This window comes from Lathamus discolor, chromosome 1 (genome assembly GCF_037157495.1).
Source record: "Lathamus discolor isolate bLatDis1 chromosome 1, bLatDis1.hap1, whole genome shotgun sequence".
Classification (NCBI taxonomy): domain Eukaryota; kingdom Metazoa; phylum Chordata; class Aves; order Psittaciformes; family Psittacidae; genus Lathamus; species Lathamus discolor.
Window position 1 is genome coordinate 64,813,302 of NC_088884.1, and position 20,309 is coordinate 64,833,610.

At 44.7% G+C, this 20,309-nt stretch overlaps 2 protein-coding genes across 6 annotated transcripts in view; both read right to left on the reverse strand.

The window, feature by feature from the left end:
• TSPAN9 (tetraspanin 9) overlaps nt 1-6,498 on the reverse strand; it is a 164,302-nt gene extending 157,804 nt beyond the window's left edge. Inside the window, exon 1 of one of the 4 annotated variants that reach the window (XM_065674900.1) lies at nt 6,233-6,498. The gene's annotated coding sequence lies outside the window, so the exon portion shown is untranslated. The remainder of the gene's footprint in view (nt 1-6,232) is intronic. The other 3 variants (XM_065674908.1, XM_065674864.1, XM_065674875.1) reach the window with 3 other exon arrangements.
• Nucleotides 6,499-15,630: 9,132 nt separating this feature from the next.
• The window catches only part of TEAD4 (TEA domain transcription factor 4), a 40,481-nt gene continuing 35,802 nt past the window's right edge, over nt 15,631-20,309 (reverse strand). For both annotated transcript variants that reach the window (XM_065674921.1, XM_065674931.1), the window contains 3 exons: nt 19,275-19,415; nt 18,375-18,527; nt 15,631-15,870 (listed from right to left, as the gene is read on the reverse strand). In XM_065674921.1, coding sequence (XP_065530993.1) covers nt 15,757-15,870; nt 18,375-18,527; nt 19,275-19,415 — 408 coding nt within the window. In that variant the 3' untranslated portion in view covers nt 15,631-15,756. The remainder of the gene's footprint in view (nt 15,871-18,374; nt 18,528-19,274; nt 19,416-20,309) is intronic.

The window sequence follows — 20,309 nt, forward strand, 5'->3', positions numbered from 1 at the left end:
CTTTCCTGTGAAGGAGACACTGTCTGTGTCTTCTCCTGTGAAGAAGCTTCACAGTGTAGAATCCAGGCTGTATTCCAAGTGGTTTTGAGAGGTAAAAGTTCAAAATGTTTCCAGAGTTGTAATTCTTTCCCCTTGTTCTGCATCTTTTCTGGTACCAAATAGCCAAAAAACAGGTGTGTACACGATTTATATCCTCCCCATAGCTGCTCTGCTGCTGTCTGCTGTCAGTAGCATCCCAGCTGCTATGAAGTGCAACAGTCTTGCCTGCCCTGCTGCTTTCATCATTGTTGGGTGTGGAATAATGGGGGAAATTAAAGAGTATTCCCACCCCCCAAATCTCAAAGTTGTGTTATAATATTAAAGAAATTTTAAGGTAAAATGCAGCTGCTACTTCTGGGATGGAATGCGGTTAATATGCACATAATCTACCCTACAATAGTTCCCCAGGCAACCTTGGCATATGCTGAGATAAACTTAATGGAGAGTGGAGCAGAGTGAAGGCACCACAACCAAGTTCTGGTTTACTCTCTGCAGGTGTAGGAACGTGAAGATCCCATGCACTGATAAACTGCCTAGCAGCTGACAAACAAGGGTTGGAAAATGAGAGAATTTTACACCAAAATATGTATGATTAGAGGCACTCAAGCTCTACAGATACATGCTCAAGCTCCATAAGTGTTCTGTTTAAGCTCCACAATAATATATTTAAGCTATATATAGTTAAAATTCCAAAGGTATTTAGGCAAGAAATTAAGACTTGTATTACTGTGAAAGAGCCTGAACAGATAAAAGAGCCGCTTAAAGGGTCAGGAGACCTGTGAAATAACAGTTATTTATGATGAGAACTGATAGCTGAAGAGGCTTTGGCCTTGTAGGCAAACTGAGAAAATCAAGACTGAGGAAAAACACAACCAAGAAAAATGAAATTGAAGAAAGTAGGATTCAGAAAAATAAGATTAACGAACCTCTAATCAAGAAAGACTATTCCTGAAGTCTGCTACATGCTGACAAAACCTAAGCAACCATCAAAATAGGTTTTTCACAACTGAGAAAGACATGATGAAGGGGCCTTTTGTTGAACCTTCCTCACTATAATCCCAATTTAATACTAAAAATCGCACCCATAGGTCAAAAGACCCCCATCCAGGTCAGGAAACCTTCCCCTGAGCTTGCATTTAATTAATTTAATTATGTAGTCCTTACACAAATTAGTTGACCAATTGGTAGAAGGTGGGAAGGTTTACGTGGAGTTACTGATTCAAATTAGATCATATAAATATGTGAAACTGGGGGAGGAAAATAAGAGGGAAGATCCCATTATAACTGCTGGGATTAGTTGATGGGCTGAACCCATCTTCTGTTGGGTAAGAGCTGCACTCTGTGCACATTCAATGACAGATTTTTAGTTGGCTTTATGTATTATTTTCATGCTTGTTCTCGCAGTTTGTATATTAAAGTCACCTTCAATCTTCAAATCTTAAAACTGTCATGAAATTATACAATAAAAATTCTCAATTAAGACGTACTTTTTCTGAATTTCCAGAGACTCAAATTGACTTAAAATTGGCTTAAAAGCTTACTCAAAAGCTTTGTTCAACTTGGTGGTAAATCTGCTATTGCATACCCTGAACAGAATGGTCAAATCACCTCCCGATACAGTGTGCTGTCTGGTGGAACCCCTGCAGAGGACTCTGACAGGCTAATGAGACTCAAGGATCTGTTCAAGGGTCTCAGGAAGGACTCAGGTCTTCCCAGGGCCTGTAACAAACCCATCAAACTTACAGGTGAAGGGATGAAGTTTTGTCTCTTACAGAGGAGTGGGGTGGTAAACCCCTTACTGGGGTGAAGACCCCCCTTAATGTGTGACACTGGTAAACAGATCAGTAAGAGCCTTCTTAACACTCAAGAACCACTGTTACTTGGCAGAGCTTTGTGAGACAGCACTTGGAGAGATCCAAATGCTCTGCTGTGTGAAAGAGAATCATATTTTTATTTGGAAGGTTTCCTTTACAGGTTTTTAAGCCAGCCATTTAGGTTTTTATTTCACAAGGAGACATGCTCCTTTCTGCTTGTTAGTACAGGCATCTTCTTTTGCCAGAGTCATTATCTCATTCCCCTGATGGTATTTTGCCCACATGTAAATTAATACATATAAACAATACTCTGCACACTGCTTTCCAGTGGAACTGACATACTAGATGTTCTTAGAACACTGCTTTCAATTCTTCACAATTTCAGCTGCACTTTCTTCAAATAAAGCACAGGAACAACCTTCATTTGCTACAGTCTTAACATAAAATACACTGCAAAGCTGATTTTGGGATAAGTACATATTCAAGAAATCAAATAACTGTTCACAATAAAGTTGGTTGAACATCCTGGACAGAACCACCTTACAATGAATTGCTCGCAGTTATGGCTAAAAAAACAGCACTAGACACAGAGAAAGGAAATACACCTTCAAAAGCAAGCCCTCTGGTCTCTGGGATTTGAGCTGACACCTGTTCCCTAGGTCAGAGTCTCAAGATTTTGAGCTAAGTCTCCTTCAAACTTGCTGGATGTGACATTTCAGCGCTCTGTTCAGTGTACCACCTCATCTTTCCTTTTCAGTGCTTCCTCCCAGGGGGAGGCCACAGACTTCCTCACCCTTACCCTACTGCCTTCTCAAGACTCCTGCATTTTCACTTACACCCCCCTGACCTCCCTCTCCAGTCTAGCCCTGCCTCCTCCCAAGACATGCCACATAAGGATAATACAATAACAGTGATCCTATACCTGCATGAGGTTGATATACTCCATCATACCCCTATTACGAATATACACAGACCAGTCCAAGTAAATCAGTGAAGACTGTCCATCGTAAAGGCAGGTCTACATTAACAGTATCAGTGTCAAAACTAAAGTTCAGTTAACAGAGTTCAGCTGATTGTAGAGACATGCAGTGACTTGGCCTCAGATGTATTATCAGCTTTTCACTAGTTAGTGCGGTTTGTTTCCTCTTTTGCATTTGTAACAGGGATCATGGAAATAAACACCCTAGCTATTAGTCACTTCCACCTTCAGAAATATCAGGCATTCAAACAGCACGACAGAGGTTGCATAAGAACTTTGACAGCAAAAAGAAAAAGCACTTTCAAAAAAACTTAAATAAAAAGGTCGAAGGAGGTGATCCTGCCCCTCTACTCTGCTCTCATGAGACCCCACTTGGAGCACTGTGTACAGTCCTGGTGTCCTCAACATAAGGACATGGAGCCGTTGGAGCAAGTCCAGAGGAGGCCACGAGGATGATCAGGAGCTGGAGCACCTCCCGTATGAAGACAGGCTGAGAGAGTTGGGGCTGTTCAGTCTGGAGAATAGAAAGCTGCGTGGAGACCTCATAGCAGCCTTCCAGTATCTGAAGGGGGCCTACAAGGATGCTGGAGAGGGATTCCTCATTAGGGACTGTAGCAGTAGGACAAGGTTTAAGCTTGAATAGGGAAAATTCAGGTTAGATATAAGGAAGAACTTCTCTATTGTGAGGGTGATGAGGCACTGGAACAGGTTGCCCAGAGAGGTAGTAAATGCTCCATCCCTGGCAGTGTTCAAGGTCAGGTTGGGCAGAGCCTTGGGCAACATGGTCTGGTGTGAGGTGTTCCTGCGCATGGCAGGGGCATTCGAACTACATGATCTTAAGGTCCTTTCCAACCCAAACCATTCTATGATTCTATGATTCCTAGGTATACTGACTGCAGTCCTTTTAACATAACCCTGGACAATATCAGCTGTCTTTGCTTTCAGGGCATACTGCTGGCTCATGCCCAGCTTCTTTAAAGTGTTCTCATCTCTCTTTATGTATTGATAAATGTAGTGACATTCTTACAATGTAAAAAATTAATGGGATATCAGTCACTTGCAAACAGCACAATTCTGAAATGATAAAAATGAAAATGTGAGATAGGCTTTCAATTGTAAAAACCAAATGCAACAGTAATATTAACATACTGCTTCTAAAACAAGCAGTCTCTTCTGATCAAGGCCCAACCACCTCCATACCAGCCCTCACAGAGTAATACTGAGGCAAAGTCTTGGATTTCCTAATGCAAACTTGCTGGTTTCACATGTGCCACAAATGTGAAAGTAACTCCTCCAACCAGTGCCACAGCCTCAGTGTTGTTCTGCTATTTTATCTGATGCTGTTCCCTTTTTTCACTTTCTCATTACAATATTTTAGTCTGTGTATTTGGAGGGGGAGGGGTTAACCACTAAAAATACACACTTGTGTTGGAAATACCCTCATGGACAGGCTGAGGTTTGGCATGCTGTGGAAGAAAATAACTTAAAATAGCAAAGAAAGCAAAGACTGTGGGATATGCACCTCAGATGGCTATTTTCTGTTAAAATAACCACAATAATAACTAAGATAACACCAACATTCCCTGTTAACCCTCTCCTGTCCTCACCAGAGATTAACAGGATCATTCTAACCTCAGAGCAGAGCTTTGCCTGAATAATGCAAATGGTGCTGCATTAGCTATGTTCTGACCCCAAGGTCTTCTCATGCAGCTTTATTCATGAGAGTGAGTTTTAAAGAAAGCGCAGATGCCCGAAACCACATTCACCATATGTTCTGCAGCCCCATTATAGAGGAAGCTTTGTCTGTAGGATTTGCAATTTGAACGTTACAGGTCTAAAAATACAAAAGGGAAAGATCTGGAGGCAGCAGCTACATTAGCTCCATCAGTTTTCATTCTTGGAGCTCAGAAAAAAATGCAAAAGGGAAGCAAAGGGCATAGAATTATGACCGATTCTTTTTTCCTTGGTATTATCAACCCCATGCACGTCACATTGATAATTTATCTTTTGGGATTTTTTAAATTACTGAGTGCTTACTTTGGCCCCATATTCTACACCAACACAACTCATATGAGCACATTTCTTCAGCGGCTATTATCCTTTGCCATTATACGCCCTGGCTATAAAGAACTTCATCTATCAACAAATAAACCATTAAAACTACCTTGGCTCCTGTAACTAAGAACTTTGCTACATTAACATGTTCAGTTTTGGCATCCACAGGTAAAGATTAGGCCTATTTAGGAGTAACAGCCCAAACAAATTGCATGATTTGACTCTCATAGCTGTTCTGGAGAACATCCCAGTCAAATCCCAGGTGATTTACACCAGAGTACTAAGGTAAGTTCATGCAGTCAGGTAAAAAAATCAGATGCCCCCCCCCCCCCCCCCCATTCCTAGCCCTGTGCTGCAAACAAAAAAACTACACAGAGCAAAAGCACATATTAGTTGATAAAAGGAATAAGTAGAGAAATGCAGCTTTACGCACCCTTGAAGTCTAGTTTTTCCCTCAACACAGCATCCCCATACTACATCCCTTCTCTGCCCATCAGAAACCTCTGGAGCTGAAGGCCTTTTTGAGAGGCAGAGCTCCCAGAGCTGCCACCTCCCATCAGGACCACAGTGACAAGCGGATATCCAAGATTCCGAAAAAGTTTCCAAAAGCTTGAACAGGAAGAGGCAATGCCAGAGTCAAGCTCGACGTAAGAAGGAGGAAGGCAGGAACTGTTGACACCACCTCTGCGGGGCGCTGCCAAAGACAGCTGTCAGCCCTCCGGCCAGCCGCGGGCTTCCTCCCGCATTGCCCCTGGACCAAAGCTTCCCTCCTGTCACCCAAGCTTCCCTCCCGCGGTCTTCTCCGCACTCCCAACCACCCAAGGCTCGGCTCGGCGCCTTCGCACCCTGCTGCCGGCTCGGGAGGTGCGCAAGGGGGAAAGAAAGGAAGCCCCCGCTTGCCAGCAGCGCTGCTCCAGGCGTACTTTCCCCGGCAGCGAAAGCTGCTCCAAGCCGAAGACATTGCTCCCATCAAGAGATGGGCAACGCGGGCTCTCCGGCGGAGTGCAGGACCGCGTACGCAGACGCCCCTGGGCTCGTCCCATCCCTCTGAACTAACTTTCCTGTTTCCGCAAGAACTACCCAGGCGCAGGGGGGCGGGGGGTTATTGTTTTCACCGCACGCTCCTCGCTCCGATGAGCCACCCGCACCGCTCTCGCACTCGCACCCCGCCGGGACCCAGCCGCTCCCCGGTGCTCCAACCGCCAGGATGGTGCCCCTGAACCCTGCGACTGGCAGTCCCCAGCACCGCCTCCACCGGCTGCCCCCCTGCGCCCCGCTCCAGCCAAGTCACAAGGCCGGGAAGCGACCGCAACTCCCCGCCGTCCCCCGCGGCGCCGGCTCTCACCCGCACGTCCCTGGACCGAGCCGGGCCGGGCCGTGCCGGGCCGGATGAGGCCGAGTGGTGGGGGAGCTGCAGCGGCACGGCAGAACACGGCTCCAGCTCCTGCCAGCGGAAACGGGAGGAGGGGCTCGGACCGGCGCTACTGAGCGGGGTGGAGCTGGGGGCGCTGCCCAGGGGAGATTCCAGCCCCGCGGAGGAGGAACGGGAGCGCGGCCGGCCCGGTCCCCCAACGCGCCTCACGCCGCCCGCAGCCGGCCCGGCTGAGCCCGGCCAGAGAGGCCGCCGCCATTCTGCGCCAAGCCCCCTTTCTGAGAGCTCTGCCCGGAGCCTACTCGCCCGAGGCCCGCCCTGCCGCCCGTGCACTCCCGGTCCGTCCCCCCCCGCGAACGCTCTGGGTTGGACGGCAGGAGCATCCGCCGCCTGCTCCCTCCCAGAGCTGGCGGGTTGGGCTGGGCTGGGGGCATCTTCATCCTCCACTCTTCAGCGGCCTCCCCTGCCCGGAGGGGCCTGGAGTTGAACGCAGGCTGGGGCAGTAGCCATGCTAAGCCTAGAGCCGGCAGGCTGGTATGGATGCAACCCGTAGGCGCCTAGACTGATGCTGCCAATGGTACATGCATGGCTAAGCCGCTCCGTCGTCCCAGCCCGCTTCTGCCAGCATATTGCTGTGGCTTCTAGCACAGAGGATGAGCTTGTCTGAGGGCTCTGCAGGAAACTGTCGTCTGCACAGGACGTTATGTGAAAGAAAGCCATGATCCTAAAGAAAGTCCCCGTCTGCCTTCCCGTGGGTGTCAGTAGAAGCACAACAAAAGTTAATGGAGCCAACTTCAAACTATCCAGCAGAGGTGTCTCTCGAGTCTCGGCACAACTAGCGATGGCTCTGGCGTGGACCATTAAGTAAAGTGCTGTGGGAGGGGGAGGTAGCCTAGAATTGGGGCAGAGATACCTACAGGAATAGACCAGTGCAGTTATGGACATGGGCCTCCTGGGAGAACTGTATTTTACAGTGTATGAAGAGCAACTCAAGGCTCTGCCATAAATATTTCTGCAGAAGGAAGAGCTGTTTCACATTCCTAGGTCCCCTGTGTATTCTCATTTCCTCCTCTGGCGCTGCTGCTGTTGTCATGCTTCTCAATTCAAAGACATGTTCGCATCAGATGTATTCTGTCATACCTTCCATTCTGTCTTATGTGGATTTTTGTAAACTGCTCGGTTCAACAGACTGTAAGCATCCTGGTGGTAGTGCTCCCAACACAACTGCTGCATGTTTGGTCTCCTCTTCCTCCCCCTGAGGAGAAATATGTGCCTCAACTTTCTGTTCTTTAAATAAAGAACAACTTTTGTGCACGGAAGTACACAAATTTGCTATGTGTTTACCTTAAAGCAAGCAATGAAGGAAATCTGTCTTACAATGCAGCAGGAGATAAAGATCTGTGGAGAGAATTTAATTTGTTTCTTTGGTTCTAGGCTCTGAGAAAGGTCCATGTCCTGGATGTTGTAGCTCTACTGCAGTAACTCCCATTATACCTGAAGACTGAAGAATCTTCATTCCAGAATTGTTGAAAATCTTTAAATAACTCAGGCTCAAGCTTTGGGGATAAAGAACCACTTCCTCAAAAATAAGTAGTGCAGAAAGCCAAGAGATAATGAGGACAACTTTGACATTTTAGTGGTGGTGTTTCTTTTCACAGAGATGGCATGATACTGGGTTCTTTACCTGGTGGTGTAAGTGCAAGCAGCTTTATACCCAGGTATATGGGATTTCTCTAGTTCAAATCAACGTGAAAGATGAATAGGAGAAACCAAGTCATCATTTGAGGTCTACCTTGGAAAGGAAGTAAAAAATGCTTGGAAAGAAGATAAAAAATATATGGGAGCTTTGCATGAACTTGACAAATACTTGAATCTATGGCGTCTGACCAGCAAACATAAAGGCTACCTACAGCTTTTGAAAAGCACTTAGAATAGGTGCTTCTTCAGCATCTAGAAATGGACACACAGTTCTCCAGTGTGATTCTGTGCGATATACCCCCTCTACTGTAACAGACAGACTGCTTTGGTTTCCAGCCACCAATTTCAGATAAAATAATAGCATGGCAACAGTCCTGAGTACGATAGGGAAATTGGAGAGGTTGAAAATGAAAGTGATTTCATTTTCTTTTGTAGATCACCCATCTAGACTCCATAGCTTTGCTGTATTCGGGTTCTTCCCATCCTTATTGCTATATTGCCCATTTGAAAGAGGTGAGGGGGATGTTTAATGATGAACTGCTTATTTTCTTCAGGATGAGCACCGGTATTTTGTGGTTCATTTAAAAAGCCAGCAATGGTATGGATCACAGATCTGAAAGCTTGAGTAGTTGCTCAATCAGCATATTAAATTACCCAAATGCAGGCAAAACATGACTACCAGCATAGTAGATCTGGATCTGGTGTCCAAGAGGAGGATTATCCAAAAACCTTTACAAGGTGTGGGGCACACCATGATGGGAGTCAAAGCTGCTTTTGGGGTCTTGAATGTATTAATAGGCTTCAGGTGCCTTGACTAGCTTTACCTGGGGTTTCCACCTGTGTACCCACTGCTGCTTAGCCAAGCTTTATCTATGCTCAGGTCTGGGAACTATGTTGTAGGTCTGTATCTAGTCCTAAATTGACTTCAGCCCTGAATCCATTACATGGTCTTTGTCTGATAGTGACTGTACTGTCAGTGAAACCCTTTGCAACCCTTGCTCTGCTTGCCTGCTTAGATGCTATGGGACTAAAAGACAGTCTGTGAGGTTACTGACTGAGGTGTGGTCAACCTAAGCTTATAGATAGCTTTCCCTTGCAGAGTACCCCTGTTCTTGCTGTTCTGTTACAGGCATGCCAGTTGTCTGCTACCTTCCTACTTGGCATTGATGTAGACTGTACTTGCAGTGATTGATGAAGCAACATGACTCCTTGGCAGCTTCTTGGAGTCTCAGCACAGGCTCTCTGCCTCTGCAATAGCTTTAGAGCAAGTTTGAGGGTGTTATTGCCTGTCTGAATCAGTTCTTACTCTTTGCTGTCACCACTCAAGTTCTTCACCTCCTGAATCTGGTCCAAGATGCACAATTGAGGGCTGATAAACTGAAGCATGTGGGTTAGAAAAGAAAGGAGCATACTTGAATGGAAACTTTTGAGCTGCTTTCTTGTAAAGAAAACATGGATATTTAGACTCTTGTTTTATATCTTCTAATGTCTCAGTGTTACGGTTGTAAAATGATCAGGAGAATCAGTTTTTGCTGCTTTGTCCTCTGATTTTACAGCAAGTTCTTACCAGGCTGCAGTTAATATTTCTAGTATTTCTGCCTTAACAGAAATAATACTTGTAAGACACTCTGATATCCTCCTTTATTGTTGGTGTCTAGAGTCCAGTTTAGCCTTTCCTCCTGAAACTAAGCTAGCTCTTTTTTAACATATGCTGCTTTTGGGTGTTTGCTTTCTTTAATTTCAGCAAAATTGGAGATGGCTCTTAGTTCTGATGTACTGGTGAAACTCCAGAAAAGGAAGCCTTGGGGACAGAGATCTGCAGTCCTTTCAGCCTTTGCATGGATCTCACCCAGTCTGCAAGGGGACAGAGCCTTTCAATCCAGATCAAAATTTCCTGTACTCCTTCTGTCTCACAGCTTTATTAAGTCTTCATCATCTGGTAACCTCCATAAAAGTGAACTCTCCCAGATAGACACATGACTTTTCTGTTGGTTTCTCTGCTGAATTTGAAAGGTAGGTACATGTTTCTTGCTGACCCTGGTTATTGACACCAAGGAGTTGTGAACTCCAAGATCAAGAGCGGAAAGGAACAGTGCCAGAGATGAGAGTTCATTGTACTAAATGTAAAACAAACAAACAAACAAAAGACCTGCATGAGTGTCCCTAAATCAACTGTCCTAAGATTTCATCTGTTCTTCAGCCTTTTGGTTTGTATTTGCCACTTTGATAACATCTTAAAACTGTGCTAATATGGTTTTAGTAGTGATCAACTAATGTACTAAGTAGAATTCTTGGGCTCATCTCCTCTGGGGACTACTCTGTGGGGTCTGCTGTACTGGTGTAAAGCTTCAGTGGATGCATTCTAGGCATAAGGCTTATGTTTGCAGAAGAGTACTAATACATACCACAAGCAATTTTCTATTGCTGGGGACTAGACACTGCCCTTTCTCCGTACAAGCTTAATTTCAAAACATATTTGTTTTCTGTGTTGGCCAAAAGTGCTTTTCCCAAGAGTCAGTCTTTTTTCTCATCAATGAGGTTTTATTTGATTTGTTGTCTGCTCTAAATACGGTTCAGAGATCAGGAAGGAAATTGCATAGGACTGAAAGAGGCAGGTGCATGCATCAGTAATGGACTGTAGTTCATACCAAAACGGCCAAGTGTGGGGGCTGCCTGGTTTACAGAGAAGTAGTTAACTTGGTCCGAGCTGATCATCTGTAGCTACCAGTGACACACAGTGGGTGAGTGGGACTGTGCTTGCATGAGGTTTTCATGTGTAGCACAGAACAGAACAAGATACTGGTTTCTAGGTGTTCAAAGTATTTTGGTTGTATTGCTCCAAGCTTCACTCATTCTGGTTGCCAGCCATACAGATCTTCTGGAAAGCTGTTGGCATCTGTGTTCTGCGTTGCTGTTTTGAAGTCAGTTCTTGAAGGCATTTGTTTATCTCGGAGAGAGTAGCCACAGGAACTTTGTGCACAGGAAGGTGTAGATTTTGCTTAATAGGTGTAAAAGGTGCTTCTGTACCTTACTAACTACTAACTGCACAGAGGTGGACAGCACTAGCCCTGCACAGCCCTTAAAAGCAGATTGGGGAGAAGGGGGGGAATACTTTGTTATATGTAAAAAATAAAAGGAGCCCTTTTCGAATAACAAGATCCAAACCATCTTTGGCTAGCTCTTGACTTCATGGCATCATCTTTGCTGTCCTCCTTACCCACATCCTTTCCTTCCCATGCTGCAAAGAACGGGTTATGACCTGCAGGCCATGAGCAGCCAAGCGCAGTGTGCACTGCAGAAGCAGTATCATGTCAGCTGCTCCACAGTAATGTCTGGGGAAGACTCATCCCTGTGAAGGACATGCAAATAGAAATCTAAATTGGACAGTTAAAACAGATCAACTGGCATGCAATAGCTTAATGAGGAAATGAGTAAATCATTCCCTGTTCCACATCAAATTGATTTGTCCAAGCCCACACGGTTTCCAGTGGTGCAGGGCTGTGTGTTTTAAGGCTAGTCCTGGTGCAGATAGTGTTTACCCTGGCACAAACATTGGAGGTCCCTGCTGGCTGGAAACTAGCCAGCATTATTCCAATCTACAAGAGGGGTGTAAAAACTCAGGAAACTACAGACCTGTTAGTCTAACCTCAGTACCTGGAATAATTATGGAGAAGATCATACCAGGTGCTACTGAAAGGCACTTAAAGAGGCAATCAGCAGTCACAGTCAACATGGGTTCACAAAGAGAGAGTCCTGACTAATTTGATATCCTATGATAACGTCATCCTGGAGGGCAAAGGGAAGGCAGTGGATATAGTTTTTCTAGATTTTAGCAAGGCTTTTGATACTGTAGGATGAGCAGGTTCACAGTGTGGTGGGTGAAGGGCGTAGCTCAGAGGGTGGTAGGAAATGGGGCTACATCTGCCTAGCGACTTGTCACCAGTAGTGCTCCTCAGGGTTCAATTCCAGGGCCAGTTCTGTTCAGTATGTTTGTCAATGATCAGGGTGCAGCTGAATGCATCAAGTTTGCTGATGAAATCAAACTGGGAGCTGCTGTTGACTCTCTTGAGGAACAAGAGGCCTTGCGGAGGGATCTGAATAGAGTGGAGTATTGGGCAGTCATCAATTCAACAAGACATTTAACAAGAACAAATGCTGGATTCTGCACCTGGGATGAAGTACAGCCTGGAAGAGGAGTGGCTAGCAAGCAGCTCTGTAGAGAGAGACCTATGGGTCTTGATCGACAACAGGCTCAACCAATATGAGGCAGCAGCGTGCCCTGGCAGCCAAGAGGGCAAACCACATCCTGGAGTGCATCAAACACAGCACAACCAGCCAGTCGAAAGAGGTGATCATTCTGCTACATTTGGTGTTGGTACAGCGTCACTGAAGACTACTGTATGCAGTTCTGGGCCCCACAAATTAAAATGTTAAGGTCTTTGAATGAGTCCAGAGGAGGGCATTAAGGCTGGTGAAGGGTCTGGAAGGCATGTCCTGTGAGGAGTGGCTGAGGACTCTGGGTTTGACTAGTTTGAAGAAAAGGAGGCTTAGGAGTGACCTCAATTGCTCTCTAGAGCTTCCTGAGGAAGGGGAGAGGGAGGTGCTGGTCTCATCTCCCTGGGATCCAGTGACAAGACACATTGCAGTGGTTCAAATCTGTGTCAGAGGAGGTTCAGGCTTGACATTAGGAAACATTTCTTTACTGAGAAGGTGGTCAAACACTGGAACGAGCTAATGTCCCATGCCTGTCAGTGTTTGAGAGATGTTTGGACAATGCCCTTAAAATATGCTTAAATTTTGAGCAGCCCTGAAGTGATCAGGCAGTTGGACTCGGTGATCGCCGTAGGTCACTTCCAACTGGAACGATTCTGTTTTAAAACTGTACATGTACACAAAGCTTACTCAGTAGGGCTTTGCAAGTAGACTATATTCCGGTCTTCTGTTTGAAATCTCTTTAGAAACGGAAATTTTTAGGATTCCTCACATGCTAGGCTAAATAAACATCCTTTGTATGGCCTGACATCACCTCTTCTATCAACTAAACTGTATGTTAGTTTGATATGCTGAAGGGAAAGGATGCCATCCAGAGGGACCTTGACACACTTGAGAGGTGGGCCAATGCCAGCCTTATGAAGTTCAATCAATCCAAGTTTAAGGTCCTATACCTGGGTTCAGGCACAGCTACAGGTTGGGCAGAGAAATGATTCAGAGCAGCCCTGCAGAGGACTTGGGGGTGTTGGTTGATGAGAAAATGAACATGAGCCGGCTTCAGTGTGCACTCACAGCCCAGAAAGCCAACCATATCCTGGGCTGCATCAAAAGGAGCATGACCAGCAGGTCAAAGGAGGTGATCCTGCCCCTCTACTCTGCTCTCATGAGACCCCACTTGGAGTATTGTGTGCAGTTGTGGTGTCCTCAACATAAAAAGGACATGGAACTGCTGGAACAAGTCCAGAGGAGGGCCATGAGGATGATCAGGGGACTGGAGCACCTCCCGTATGAAGACAGGCTGAGAATGTTGAGGCTGTTCAGCCTGGAGAAGAGAAGGCTGCATGGAGACCTCATAGCAGCCTTCCAGCATATGATGGGGGCCTACAAGGATGCTGGAGAGGAATTTTTCAGTAAGGACTGTAGTGGTAGGACAAGGGGTAACAGGTTCAAACTCAAACAGGGGAAGTTCAGGTTAGATATTAGGAAGAAGTTCTTTACTGTAAGAGTGGTGAGGCACTGGAATGGGTTGCCCAAAGTGGTAAATACTCCATCCCTGGCGGTGTTCAAGGCCAGGCCAGACGGAGTCTTGGGTGGGATGGTTTAGTGTGAGGTGTCCCTGCCCATGGCAGGGGGGTTGGAACTAGATGATCTTAAGGTCCTTTCCAACCCTAACTATTCTATGATGGTACACTGGAAGGTGACTGTGAGCATTTTTCATTAATAAGAGAATGGGGAATATTAAAAAATACTTGTGAAAAGGCCCTTAAGACCTTCAAGTACTCAAAGGATTAATCTGAGTCCATAAAACATTCTCTAGGAGTGGAAGATTTAAACTTTGAAGGGAGCTGAGATTTGAATGTGCATGAAACAAAATCATCAACCTGCGAGAAGACTCCTGGAGTACCATGTAAATGAGTAAAACTTACAATTTCAAATACAGAAATGAAACATTTTACAGGATAGGGAGATGGTTAGGAAGCTGGAGGAGATATGTAAATCTGCCGGCCTCTACTTATGCGGTGGGAAGAGTTCTACACTATTTTTATGGAATCCACCAGAGCCCTTTAACCAGCAGACTAGAAGCTGTAGAAGGGAGTACCAACAAGCTCATGAGTTTTTCTTGAAAGCAGTCAGATTGTATCCGTGTGTGGCTGAAGCCCTTACCTTCTGGCATTCTCTCGATTTCTGACGATATCTCAGATTCCTCAGGGACCCATGAGTATTCTATGCCAAAAATGCAAGGATGGAAACATCTGAAGTAAGTGAGAGATGTTCCCTAAAGTGGTGTGATGCATTATGGAAAGAGATGTAACACCATATAGCCAAATCTGTGCCACGGGACTGTGTCTGTCCACCCAATAAATTGCCTGTTCAGTGCCTGCCACCATGCAACCCACCTCTTTCCCTCAGAGTAACATACATGACTAGATCTTCCCCCACATCAGCAGCATTGTGGGGAACAAGATTGCCTCTCAGTGACTCTTAAGTAAACAACCTCAGTTTACAAGTAAAGCAGAGAGGCTCTGATTGCCTTGGAAACATGGCACACTAACCTTTTTTCGTTATTCTTTCTCACCCTTTTCCTGCAATTTGATAGCCAAATGGCATGTTTTGCAATACTTGCATGCTCACTGTCTGAAACTAACAGGTGAAAGAATGTGATCTCAGTAAACAATTATCTTGCTGGTGCTCAAGAAGAGAGCAGAGTCTAGCTCCCTGAGCAGTCTAATTGTACAGGGAGAACAAGCAAAAGCAGCAAGAATTATTTTAGTCAGTCAAGTTAGCAGAGCTGATACATGGAGGAAATTTGCTGGGCAAGACGACATGATTTAACACACCCAATTTTCTAAGCATAACTTCATTTAGAAGGCAAAAGAAAAGTTGGTCTCTCACTGTCATGCACAGAAGAGAGGGAAATAGTATCCAGCCTCTAAAAGGAAGAAGGTTGAAGGAGCTTGTCACTGCACGCCTGCTAAGGTGGACTGCTAGACAGGCAGATATGTGTTATATGTGCAACCTCTACACACATGCATGTGCCCACACACATCTAACTGACATCAATATAAATGTATGGCAAGCATGTCTGTGCTTGATGTTGTATTGACCTACAAATGAATGTGTGTGTGTATATACATATGTGTATATATATATATGTGTGTGTGTGCATGCACACCCTCATACCAGACGTAGCATGAACATTTGCAGCCTGAACCCGTTCGTATGTTATCAAATTGTAGAAGCTGCTGCTATTGTCCTACCTGTATACTGAGGCGCATATCACCCCTTTCATGTGTATGATCACACCCTATGTGTGCTCTGTGGGAAATACATTGCAGAGAATGCTGTTTGTGGTGACATCCTTAAGCATTATTTGCCTGTTTGACTCCAAGTCTTTTTCCCATTTGCACAAACCTGCAGATACAAACTTACTTGACCCTGTCAATCACACAACAGCTCAGAGGTGCTTTTCTGAAAATACACAATATATGCAGTTTATTTTTCAGTTTGGTATGGGGGGCCAGGGGTTGTTCTAGCACAGGCTTTTTTCTTAGACATGCATCCCATGGATGACTCAGGGCTGAGAGTCTCTAGTCCTTCACCAGCCGGTAGATGTGATGCTGGGCACCATGGTCACTAGTTGACACCTCAAAAACATATGCTATGCACAGCAAGGTCTCCTGTGTGTCCCTGTTTGTGACAACCTAGACAGAAAAGGAGAAGAAACTGAAATGGCAACTGCTGTTTCTCTGCTTACATATTCCAACATATTTCATGTAGAGCAAAAGGTCAGTAATAGACAAAGAACAGGAATGATAGACAGCTCAGCCACCACAACACCCAATCTGTGTGCCCACACCCCCAAGCAAAGCATTTTTGCAGCATCAGGACTACAATACAGTGAAGAGACAGGGAGGTGAGCAGAGTCCACTGTGGAGAAAAGAATGCTGTGACCAAGCAGTGACCGCATAAATGGAAGCGGGTCCACTAGGTCCTCTACTCCCCACCCCCAGCGTTGCAGATTTCAGCAGACAGAAGGTGTTTCACAGAAAATCTCTTTTTGCTTTGTTTGTTGGGTATAGAGAAGCCACCTCCTGTGGTACAACCATTCCTGCTCATGTATATGTTGATATATCACAGCCATGAACAGTTCTTTGCCTCCATCTGCTCCTGCTTGTCAGTGAGACAAGGAGAGACCACGAGCATTATAGAATATAACTCATCGTACAGGAGATGTATAGGTTTGACTCCATTATGCCTCCCATTCCATACACTGTAGATGTCAGTAGAAGGATGGCTGGCTGCTACATTTGTACATTCTTTCAGAAGCTCCTTTTTTCCATTTCTTCTTCTATGGTCCCTCAGGAACCTTAGCTTCTCTGAAATGTGACTCAGTGTCAGCAGCATGATGATGGAACAGTGTTGTCTAAGTTTCAAAAGCATGCACTGCCTATACTACATGGCAGGGACAAGCGAAATAATGCACCCAGAGCTCCTAGCTCTGCTTTGCCCTGTCATTGCACAACTTTGCACATTCTTGTCATCTGAGTTTGTGTCATAGCTAAAGCTTCAAGCAGTCCTCTCCTGCTGGAGGTGATACATTTTCATCAGCAGTAGCACCAACTCAACTGCAGAAGAAAAACATACCAGGTGGAGGCTTGAACTGTACCAAAGTCCAACCATTCTTGTGAAAACAGGAATAAAAAAATAGCCATTATCAAACTTGCTTATTAATTTTAGCAGCCTGGTTTTGGTCTATTCTTTTTTCTTTTCTTACTTCATGAGCATACTTTGCAGCTGAACTAACTCTTCTCCTTTCTTCCGCAGGCCATTGTGAGTTATACACATCCAGGTATGTTAAAGCACCAGAGCCTTTTCTGAAAAATGGGCTCTGAAATCTTGGAGGGCTTAGATGCAGAGCAATGTGCAAAGCAAGATCATGCTTGTGAGATATGGCATATCTAAGATCATGAAAGGGTCTAGAAAAAATGTAACTAGACTTGTCTCAGAAGTTGGTATTGGGGACGGAGGACTACCAGTGTGCCTTACCCAAGCATGACCATTTTTCAGCTACTCAGTACAGACTGGGGGTAGAAAATACTCAGCCTGCTGCTCAGGGAGCAGGACTGCAAGGCCATATTAAAGACTGCGCCAGCATTCATGAGACATGCCTCTCTGTGACATGGCATAGCGGAAGGACATGAGATTACTCAAAATGTAAAGCTCCAGAGGAAGTATAAATATATAACAACTTTGTTCATAGAATTTATAGCAAGTGCTGGAGTGACTGAGGAATATTATTAACCTTGTGTTTTACAGCTGCGGTACCTGAATCACAGAGCGAAATGAGTTGCCTGAAGTCCCACAGGATTTCCAGAGAATGGAATGAAGACCACTTGATTTCCATTCTTTCATATAGCCATTAGCATATCTTCTACTTACCCAACCACAGCTCCTCTGGGTGAAGATATGTGATGCATGTTGTAGAGGCAAGCACAGAACTCAGCCCAAGGAAAATCCATCTTTTAAGCTGTCTTTGCCCTCTTCCCAAATTTGGCCATCTGAGCCTGGAAAGGCTCCTGCTATAACATAGACACTAATGCAAATCTAGTTGCTATAGCCTTATAGTACTGCCCTATCTAGAGGCTGCAGTAAAGGCTTCAGAGGCTTAATGGAGGGGCCACAGAGCTTCCTGCAACATAGCCCTTTACATGCTTCCATGTTTTTTCCTGGATCAGGATGGTCCTTTCTCACACCCCACTCCAACCTGGTCAGTGAAGAACTCTTCCCATGGCAAAATTATATAGCCATGGGAAGACAACAGCACTTAAAAAAGTGCTCTTGTTATTTTTTACCTGCAAAAAGGACCGGGGCACAGAAAGGACCAACATTTGTCCAATAATGGAGTGAGCATTTCCTTCACTGACTTCTGTATCTTTTTCCTTCCTTTATGCCTCGTGAGTTCTCCCTTTATCTTTCTTTTTATCTCCATCTTAACTTGGGTCTCACAAATTCTTCTGCTGCTTCTCTGCATGAGTTACTATCTCTACAGCTCCATAAAAGGTCTTGAGGTGCAATGTAAATGAGCAATACTAAATTCAATTAGATGCTGAGCTGTAAAAGGAAATCTGCTTTGACTCACAACAGTGAACTCCTGCATGGGGCTTACAGGTTTCCAAGCTCCAACGAAAACAGTTGAAAGTCCCACCTGTAAGATAGTAAAGTTCTCCAGCACACTGTTCATCATATACTTCTCAGGAAGGTGCTTGAGTTTATGAATGAAGTTTATCATGTATTCGCAGAGAGGGGAACGGTGAATGCGATAGGAATAGTATCCATTTTCATAGCGTGCATACTCTGTCTGCAATGCAAAACATGAAAGGGGCACATGGGGCTAATGATGTCACATTAAGTAGCATTAATTACACTAACTGCTGACACAATAATACCTGGTGTTCTGCATATAGCTGCTCCTCCTGCACCTAAAGGCTCCTTGAGAAAGAGAGCAGCAGGAAGCAGCTCAGAGCAGCTCTCTTAGCAGCTGTATATAGCATCAGAAAGAATTTCTTTCAATGCCAGATATAGGCATAATTATGCAGCTCCACTGTTAGTGCTGCAAGCGTACAAGCACTAGGATAAGCTTCATAAAACCTTAAGACTATAGTCTGTAAATTATTAGTCTATTTATTAATGACGATAGTGTATAAATGACCTGTTTAAAAACACTGATGAGAGTGAGATCTTGCTGATTTGTTTTCACGTTTCTGGAATATAGAACAAGTGTCAGGGTTTCCTGTAGCTTTTCTTTGCTCTCCAAAAAAACCCAGACAATCACCATAGCTCAGTCTTACATATTCACATATCTTCAGAAACTGAGATTTAAGATAAAAAAACAAAATAGCAAATACTACCAGTGTCCTGAGACAAAGCCATGCTGCAGGCTGGAGCAATCTTACACCTGCATGTCTCAGAAATAATAATCTATGGCATTGATCTTCCTGACAACAAGAGTTGTACATAGTTTGCCTTAAGGTATACACAGGATGCAAATACTTGAAGTCACAAAACAACAACCAGAGAACCTTGCACCCAGGTGTCTGCTCCCTACCTCCACTTTCTCCACCACCTGCTTTCCAAAGGAACACACTTTGGTGGAACAGGTGATGACCATGTTTTCTCGGCTCTCATACTGGCTGGAAACGCCATAGAAAGATCTGGATTCATCTTCAATATTGGTGTTCAAATCAGCCTGCCAAAACAAAAAAACAAACCAAAACAAAAAAACAACCCAAAATAAAAAACCAAACCAAAACAAAAAACCCACACAAAATAAAACAAACAAACAAACAAACTCCAACAACAACCAAGAAAAATAGATTGTTATCAATAGATGGTTGTGGGTTTTTTCGCCATTACCTTGCATAGCCAGGATTTTAAAGTACTGGAGTGTCCAAAGCTCCTTAAGCAGACCAACATGCATCAAGCAAGCAGGGTAATCTGAAGAGTATGCACTAAAATCCAGTTCCTGCTTCAGAAAAATGTTGGTGGGGGTTTGCATACACCTTCTGGGGAACCTGGTGGAATATCCTCTTAACAATTAAAGCATATGACAGTCTTTGCCTTAGGTAGAATTAACCATAACTGGTTACCAGTATATCGAGATAATTACCAGTATATTTACCAGTATATGGAGGTACTCACAAAGCATGTGGAGAGCAGACAGGAAGGCACTGTAGAGATAGAGCAATGCAACCAAGGACTAGATTGGGCTGCTTCACTAAGGAGGAAAAATAAGGGTGCAGTAACTCAAGTAAAGCTTCTCCACCCTGGATATGTAGGTAAGGGGAAAGAGCCAGAACAGAAAAGAGAAATGTGTGAGCACACACACAGTTTAGACTCAGGAGCTGTGATATGGAGAATACAAGTAGACAGGATGCAATGTAAGGAATGTTGGTTGCTGATGGATTCAGCCCAGTTCCACTTGAATACAAACCCATCTCCATTAGCAGTCCCAGTTTTCACAGACGGGTGCCTGTGGCTGGTCAATTGAAGCCTCATGATGGGACCCAACTCCTAAAAAGCCTGGTTGTCTGAAGTTTCCACCAGGGGTCACTCAAAACACACTTATTTGAAGAGGCGTTCC